General features: G+C 37.2%; 1 protein-coding gene across 1 annotated transcript; it reads left to right on the top strand.

Moving 5' to 3' along the window:
- Nucleotides 1-1,794: 1,794 nt before the first annotated feature.
- On the top strand, nt 1,795-3,973 carry LOC120286054 (monooxygenase 2-like). Its single transcript, XM_039310914.1, has 5 exons — nt 1,795-1,868; nt 2,013-2,159; nt 3,070-3,235; nt 3,404-3,632; nt 3,744-3,973. The coding sequence occupies exons 1-5, from the start codon at nt 1,795-1,797 to the stop codon at nt 3,971-3,973; spliced, it is 846 nt and encodes a 281-aa protein (XP_039166848.1).
- Nucleotides 3,974-9,285: the final 5,312 nt, after the last annotated feature.

Raw genomic sequence — 9,285 nt, 5'->3', positions numbered from 1 at the left:
TTATCTACGAGCAAACAATGTCACTTTCCCTAACGCAGATGAAGAGATGGAAGAGAGTCCAGCCAAGATAAAGCAATTCGTGGTGGGCAAGCTTGGAAAAATACCGGACAACTTGAGAGCTGTTATCGGGAGAACAGAAACGGATAACATGATACTGTCACCGCTGATATTTTGACCCCCTTGGGAGATTCTGCTGGGAAACATAAGCAAAACCAATGTCTGCGTAGCCGGAGACGCATTCCACCCCATGACACTGGACATTGGCCAGGGAGGCTGTGCGGCTCTTGAAGATGGCATCGTCCCCGCAAGTTTCCTAGGTGAAGCCTTGAGGGACAAGCAAGGCACGGGTAGTGAAGAGGAATACAAGAGAATTTAGATGAGCTTGCGGAATTATGCCAAGCAGAGAAGATGGAAGGCATTTGAGCTAATAAGCAAGGCTTATATGGTGGGATATATCCAACAGAGCAATGGCAGGGTATTGAATTTCTTGAGGGACAGGCCACCTTCTTTGCCGGGCAGCCGCTGAAGATGGCGAGTTACAATTGCGGGAAGCTGAGCGCTACTTGAATTACCCCGTTCGTTTACTTAACTGTGTTTTGTGTGGGCATTTATGCGGGCCAACCTCATCATATACGCAATACTAATAAATCATAGACTATATAAATCATACATATCAATGTAGTTTCTAATATATATGAGAGCACGAGTTTTGAATTTTGAAATGTTTTTAACCTTATGTATCTTTGAAATGCTTAACTTATAACAACATTAAAATTGGTGAAAAATTGTCCAAAAAGCCTTGAAACTTTTCAATTTGGTCATTTATAGTTATAAAATTTTTAAGGATTTTTCAAGATAGTTATTCCGACCAATTTTGATCAGATATCACCAATGTGGCGATACAATCAAGGCCGGCTATCCTATATAGTATTGTCACGATTATGAAGATGAGTTTTGTAATTTTTAAAATTTTCTGAACTTTTTTTTGTTTTCTTTTTCTTTCCATTTTTTCCTATGTGTCTTTGCCGAGACCTCGGCGATGGCTAGTAGGGCTACGGCACCCTTGCCTAAGGTTCGCTGGCCATTGCTAAGGCCTCAGCAATTAGCAGAGGGAAATAGAAAAAAAAAAGGAAAAAGGGAGAAAAGAAAATGAAATAAAAAGAAAAACATAGAAAATTTAAATATAATTACAAAGGTTGTCTATATCAGCGCCGGTCGTGACGGCTGTGCCACATAGGATAACTGACATTAAGTGAATGGTCATGTCAACTATATTAGGCCAAAATTAGTGAGAACTATATCGTCAAAATGTCTCGGACTATATAACCATATTGAAAAGTTTAGGATTGAATTAGTGGTTGTACAAAATAAGATATATGTGCAAGTATGCACAAGCATAAACACTAATATCGAGCTAACACTTGAAATGACAATGTACCAATGGGATGGGGGACAAAAAAAGAATTAATTACGTTACTAGTCTAACAAGACGATTGTATTAAATTCAATCACGCACAAGCCTTGGTCATGATCACGATAGAAAGAAAAAAAGCACATGGCAATTGCCGTGGTACCTAGATTTAGAAAAAGACCTTCGGACATTTTACACTCGCTGAAAAGTAATTACCAAACCGATATACGCATTGGCTTCCGTCATTAGTGTGCTATTCGTCGTTGCATGAAGTCATCATCTTTCTACAGTTTGTCTTCATCGTCTATATAAGAGACCTCACCCGAGCGAAGGAGCCACCGAGCGAGCGAGAGAGAGAGAGAGAGAGATCAAGCTGTTGATTCATGGAAGCAGTTGAAGACATAGTGATTGTTGGTGCCGGCATTGCAGGCCTCACTACAGCTTTGGGACTTCACAGGTGATTCTGCTGGCATTGGAGCAGTTAGAACTTGAAAGAATTGTTCTCTAAAAGTTCCCTGTCCTTCTGTCTCATTCTCACCTTCTTTCTGTTCGTTCGTATGTCTGATGTTCAGGTTAGTACTGATAATTTTGTTTGTTGCAGGCTTGGCCTTAGAAGCTTGGTTGTGGAGGCGTCCGATGGGTTGAGAACCACAGGGTTCGCCTTTTTGACATGGACAAATGCTTGGCGGGCCTTGGATGCGGTTGGCATCGGCGAACCTCTCCGCCAACAGCACAACCAACTTTCTAGGTAACTGATGAAAATCCCCCTCCATTTGCTATTGCTAAGAAAAAAATATTTCATATTCTTACAATTACTGTGATTGGTAATCCCGATTACAATCCCGATTACAATCCGAATGAACAGTGCGACATAACATCGAATGCACGAACAAAGACATGAGATTTTTAGTGGTTGGCTTGGCCTGCCTGGTTACTTGACCACCCTTTCATTTTCACACAGCCAAGCCTGCATCAAGGGTATAGGGTGGCCACGTCATTCTAATTCGAATGATCATGGAGATACATTTTCACATGATCATGAAATGACTTGTACAGATGGTCCATTAGAATTTAAGCTTGTTATCGACAAGAATAATTTCCAAGCCTCATGTTTCCGCAAGTTTGTCTGTGGATGTGATGTTTTCATCTAGCGAGTTTGCCTTTTGATCGGGTTTTCAAGAAGGAATAATAGGAGAGGGATTGGACGCATCCTGATAATGCTGAGAACACCCACGCTAGAATTGAGTGAGCACCTTGTCATGACATCTGATATGCAACATAGATCCATCAACTCCATCAACTCTAGATGAATAAGATATATGCCGTGATATTAATTCAAACAGCTAGTTCTTTTTCTCATCCCTCTATGCCCAATTTGAATTGATATTTGCGAGGTTCAGGTTCAGGTTGCAGACTACTTCCGAAGTTTCTGAACATCCTACAGCTGAGAGACAATTTGATGCCACAGGGCCACAGTTAAGTCGTCTAAATTCATGACAATCTATGTGATTTAAAATTTCTTGTGAAATTAGCCATTCAAACAATTTAGATCCATTCCTCACATTTCTTGTGCAAATTTCAACCGGTCCCTAATTTCCTTTGTCAATGGTTTGCGATATGTGTGGCATGGCTTTTTAACCTTTGCACATCCATTGCAGACGGGGCCATGAATTTCGTTGTGTGCAGAGGAGAACCCTGTTGGAAACTCTTGTGAATGAACTTCCTAGCGGCACCGTAAGGTATTCATCCAAGGTCGTGTCAATAGAGGAATCGGGCTACTCTAAGTTGGTCCATCTTTCTGATGGGTCAAGTCTCAAGGCGAAGGTATTGCATCATAATAGCCATTAATTAGGAAAATCTGCTTAGAGTGACAGAGAGATATTTTATGCTCGAGAGATGCCCCTTTGTCCGTGCAAAATTTGCTTGCTCGTCTGAGCAAAATATCTATGGTTTAATTTATCTTAATGCTTATGCTCTTTCTGAAAATGCTAGGTGTTAATTGGGTGCGATGGAGTGAACTCAGCAGTGACAAAATGGCTAGGCTTCAAGAAGCCTGCTTTTGTTGGCCGATTTTCCATCAGGGGCTCTGCGTATTATGAGCATGGTCATGGTTTCGAGCCTGAATACTTCCGGTACAATGCTGAAGGCGTTAGACTTGGTGCCATTGCTTGCGATGAGAAGTCTATATATTGGTTCTTCACTTTTTCTTCTTCCAGCAAGAGTGAGTATCTGTACTTCCTTAGATATGAGTTGGCTTTTGGCAACTATTAGATTCTTTTACCCCGCTTTTCATATTATCTAAAAGAAAACAATGTCACTTTCCTTAAAGCAGATGAAGAGATGGAAGAGAGTCCGGCCAAGACGAAGCAATTCATGCTGAGCAAGCTGGGAAATATACCAGACAATGTGAGAGCTATTATTGAGAAAACAGAACCGGCTAACATTATACTGTCACCGCTGAGATTTCGACATCCGTGGGAGATTCTGCTGGGGAACATAAGCAAAACTAATGTCTGCATAGCCGGAGATGCATTCCACCCCGTGACGCCAGACATCGGCTAGGGAGCCTGCTCGGTTCTGGAAGATGGCATTGTCCTAGCGAGATGCCTGGGGAAGCCTTGAGGGACAAGCAAGGCATGAGCAGTGAAGAAGAGTACAGGAGGATTGAGATTGGCTTGAAGAGTTATGCCAAAGAGAGAAGACGGAGAGCATTTAAGCTCATAAGCACGGCTTACACGGTGGGATACATCGAACAGAGCAATGGCAAGGTATTGAGCTTCTTGAGGGACAGAGTATTGGCCAGCTTCTTGGTTGGGCTGCCGCTGAAGATGGCAAGTTACGATTGTGGGAAGCTGAGAGCTTCCTGAACTACCCTGTCTGTTTACTTATCAATGTGTTTTGCGCGGACATTTACATGGGCCGATCTCATCATATACACAATATTGGACGCAAATTGCGCAACCCCAAGATCTCCATAACCATAACAAGAACATGCATAATTGAGTAGAAAGATTAACGCACATGTTTTAGGATCCATCGAACATAAAGCGGAAGCAGAAAAGGATTACCCACATATATCAAGGGGATCCACGCATCAAGTCCTTCTCCTCTATTGCCATCCGTATCACTGGCTCAATGAGGCGGCCCCCTTCACGTTTAGCGTTAGGTAAACGCCCCTTAGGTGAGGATACATGTGAGAATTAGGGTTAGAGGAGAGACTTGAGCACTATTTATAGAGTTTCCAGCCAGTCTCCCTCATTACGGGCTAGGCTCAACTCGGCCCACACTAGCCAGCCCATATTAGACTAATTAAGAAACCTTCTATCTCTCTTTAAACCAACCCCGTTTTTCGGTAACTGTAAAAACAGTAAATTACAATATCAATTAATTTAGTCCACATTAGGAAAACTCTTACATTCTCCCACTTGGACTATATTAATTGAAATCGTACCGTATGTGCGCACATTTGGTCTAGAGATAATTTTTAATAGTCAATCCTATCCCATAAAATCTTAAACACCGAATCATGGCGGTAAGCGCATGTATACACACGAGCCTTCCATGGTCACGAATGTTCTCAACTTTATTGATATGGATTCAATATGATAGTGTGTCAAATGGATAACATCTCTCATAGAGAGATCCCATTTGTCAGTCACCATTCTCTTACCTTAGGTGTCATAAAAACTTGTGCCACTAGAGAATGCTTTATGGTTCCAATGAACCCACATATGTCTTGTCCTTATGGTTAACCTTTCTTTATGTATCATAAGACATATGCACAAGGCTAATAACCGGATGCCCGGATACCCCTAGCCTTCACTCAAGGTTTATACAATCCCTTGAGACTTTATCAATATGTATTCAACATAATAACAATACATTCAAAATATTTTATTGAATGCAAAAATTGATACATATCAAATCGTTACAAAGTGTAACGAACACAGATGAAACATTTATCAGAGTAAAGCCAAAATAACTCCCACTAAACAACAACATCTCATGATGCTCCTAGACCCATGCTAACGATATGTCACTCAAATACACACAGGCGTAGGCCTTTTGTTAGTGGATCTACAACTACATCATCTGTGAAAATATGTTATATTATAAGTCACATTTCTGTATCGTTTCTTTATGGTAAAAAATATTTGACCACCATATATTTAGACCCATTGAGACCTCTGTAGTAAATAAATAATACTACAAATTTGTTATCTCAATACAACCGTATGGGTCTATCCATAAAGTTAAAACGATCAACTCCGTCATGAGATTCTAGAGCATAATAGCCCAAGTAACAGTCTAAAAGAATGTTACTAACATTGCTTACATAGTAGAAGATGACATAAAACTTTATTTATTGCACTTACTGCTAACATAAATATGTATTATGTTATTGATTGCATGTCATCAGAACAACCAGCAAAGTTTACATCTAAATACCCTACTAACTGCAAGAATTGAACATGTCTATAAATTAGCATATAATCTCGTCTTCTTTAAGTACCTTTAAATCTTCTTGGCAGCAACCCAGTGATCGCGTCTTGGATTTGATCGATATCTGCCCAGAAGTCCCATCACAAAGACAACATTTAGTCTAGTGCAAATTCAAGTATGCATTATACTTTTAAGTGCACTGACACAAGGTGCACCATTTAATTAGATTTTCTCAATATCTAAATAAGGACAATGTGATAGATTCAGTCAATCACCCTTAACAACAGGAGCAATTCCTGGCTTGCAATAATGTATATTGAATATTTCCAATATACAATCAGCAAATGTCCTCCGAGAAAATCTAATATAATATGATATGAAAAAAACAATCCTTACAAATCTCAGTACAAAGGATATAAGATGTCTCAAGGTAACAACTTGTAAGCAAAAATATTATGTACATCGAGTATGGGAAAAAATAAAATAAATTTCCTCCCACTAACCTTGCAAGTATATTGAATTACTTTGTTCCTAATTGAACAAAAAATAACAACACTATGAAACTTTAATAATATTGTCTGGAAACTTGCTTAAGACTATAAATAAGATTTTTCAGTCTACACACAAGTTCACTTGAAACATCTATTGCAAAATCATTCAGTTGCACTTATAGATTTTGTATCTATATAACATAACTCCAAATAAAAAGAGTTATTAATGCCACATTCACTCTGAAAGAATCTTTTAAAGAAATAATTATTTCTTCACTATAAACAATACACCCCTCTTTCAGAGTGAAAACTTTAGTTATCAATTTGGCTTTAAATTTCACAATTTTTCTTTGAAATCCTTTTAGTTTTGTACGCCAATTTGCAACTAATGAACTTATGATCTTTAGACAAGTTAGTAAATTTCCAAACATGTTTCATAGATTGTATATCGCCTTTTATGGCATCTAATCATATACTTAATTGAGGATAAGAAACAACATTTATTTATGTCGATAAATCAACCATGTAGTAGATATTTTGGTCATGCTCTCACGAATAGACTATATAGTCTAATGGAATAACCGATCGTCTTTCCCTAACAAATCTCCTGAGTAAAGCTATAACCACTTCATTCTATACTTGAGAGGTTTGAAAAAATTTCATCATAAACTATATCAAGAATAATACCTTAAACATCATCAAGTTTAGTCTATGGTACAGGAGATTCCACAATTGTCTGTATCACAATTATCTATTTAGGCAAAGACAAAGACACGGTGATTTTCCATCGTACTATTATCCTTAATAGTTTGAGAGCAGCTATCCTCGTCAAACTGTAGAAACTTTACAGTATGTGATACCATAATTCTTGTATCTTCTTTAGGGTCTTAAAATCAATACCCTTTTGAACAATCTAGGTAAGATACAAAATAATTCCGAGTGAATCTAAATTCCAACGCATCTAGTATTGGATTAGATAATCTCACTTCTGCATAACACCTTAAACTTTAATATGATTCAAGTAATTTATGTCCAGTGTATAATTCAAAAGAAGTTGATGAAACAACTTTGATAAGAGACACATTTTGTATGTGAAAAAGTTGCTTTCATAATATCAGCCCACAAAAAACAGATAAATTAGTCTTACTAATCATACTCATCACCATATTCAATATGGTGCATTTATGCCTTTCGGCCAAATCTTTTTGTCAGAATTTTCAAGTATAGTAATTAAATTACCACCCCAGAATCTACCAAGTATTTGACAAATGACCCTTTAAGCTATTTCGCATTGTCATACTTGCTAAAATACTCATGGCCACTGTTAAATCTGACAACCTTTTAAGACTAATTGTAATTGTTTTATTTTTTATCTCGATTATTTTCCTTAAATAGAAAACTTTTGAAAATAACATTTTAATCATATACGAGATGTATATGTTATTAGGATTTAAACACAATCTTTGCAGATGTGTCCTAATTTCAATATCAGACAAGACATAATTTCAAGCAATTAAGGCTTCCATAATTTTATAGCAGTGCAGTCCGCAGGCAAACCTCTTTTCAAGTGTTCCCATGGACAGTAAACAAATTCTATTGCTCTTTTCTCAAGCAGCAAATCATATGTTCATAACTTAAAATTTGAAGTAGTAAAAATCTCAATAATAATAAAGTTATTAATTACAGAAAAGGTGACTGAAAATCAAGCAATGTATATAATTAGTATCATGTGAGCACTGTGTAACTTGACATACAAGTACACATCCAGAGAGTTACATGCATAATCATATAATCACATTTGGGCAGAATACATGACATGCAGTTGTACACTCTCCACATGATAGCGATTATGAGAATATATTTAAATTCTTCGTGAATTCATCACCTTTGGGCATATGAATTACTAGAATCAGTCACTCCTCTACCACACTATCATGTATCCCTCCATGAACTAATACACAATCACCTCATTTGGGAGTATGATTACGCATTAGACCAGGAGACATCCCAATCATCATACGAGACCAAAATTTCTCAAACTCAATCAAGCGTGCCACTTTGGCGGTCACTACTCAATTGAATCATTGAAATTCTCTCATACTAGGGATATAAACTTTACTCTTCACATATACCATATACATGTGATTTTAACTTTAGTGATAGGGGCAACATATCACCAAAATCACATATCATGCTAATTACATTGCTTTATTCATTAATAAAAATTAATCATACATATATATATATATATATATATAAATATATATACAGCGAACCTGAAAGACAGATTCTAATGAGATCATTGATCACAGTAATACAAGAAACTTCTCATAACAGAGAATAAAACATCTCTTATGCACTCTGATTACATATTACTAGAACAACATAAAAAGAATACTGATCGAAAATATCTCTCACAAATTAACATCAATAGTAATACGGGGTGCACCAAATCAACAAGCTTGATAACTAATCAACTATTGCTCATGAGTTTCATACGGCAAAACATGACTCCAAAGCCAACATCTGATTTATTAGCCAATTTTAAGCAACAAATTATCATTGTAATCAACCAGTGGCCTATTAATTGAGTCAAACTAGAGAACCAAATATCTAAAATTTAACAGTAGATACTATTGCTCTGCGTAAATATTGCTATACTCCTTTACCATAAAAATATTCAACTTGATAGACATTAACAAGTGACCAGATGAGTTCATGTACAATATGCAGTAATTTAATTGGCATGCATTACCCACATACATCAGATATGTTAATCAGTACAATTAGTTTGGTAACGAGTTCTTAAAACGTCCATCGTTCAAAGATTACTAGCGTGTCAATGAGTATGCTTGAGCAATAAAAGTTTTATAACATTTACTGTTTCTCATCAGCTCAATACATAGCTCAATTACTATTCCATAATGGTTGTATCTCATT

This window comes from Eucalyptus grandis, chromosome 4 (genome assembly GCF_016545825.1).
Source record: "Eucalyptus grandis isolate ANBG69807.140 chromosome 4, ASM1654582v1, whole genome shotgun sequence".
Taxonomy (NCBI): domain Eukaryota; kingdom Viridiplantae; phylum Streptophyta; class Magnoliopsida; order Myrtales; family Myrtaceae; genus Eucalyptus; species Eucalyptus grandis.
The sequence above is the reverse complement of the archived record's forward strand: the minus strand, read 5'-3'. Positions and strand labels throughout refer to the sequence as shown.

Bases quoted from the DNA above. Each gene is read 5' to 3' on its own strand.
- LOC120286054 (XM_039310914.1), top strand. From the start codon at position 1,795: ATGGAAGCAGTTGAAGACATAGTGATTGTTGGTGCCGGCATTGCAGGC. The intron at 1,869-2,012 runs GTGATTCTGCTG...TGTTTGTTGCAG, and splicing joins ACAGCTTTGGGACTTCACAG to GCTTGGCCTTAGAAGCTTGG. The intron at 3,236-3,403 runs GTATTGCATCAT...TGAAAATGCTAG, and splicing joins GGTCAAGTCTCAAGGCGAAG to GTGTTAATTGGGTGCGATGG.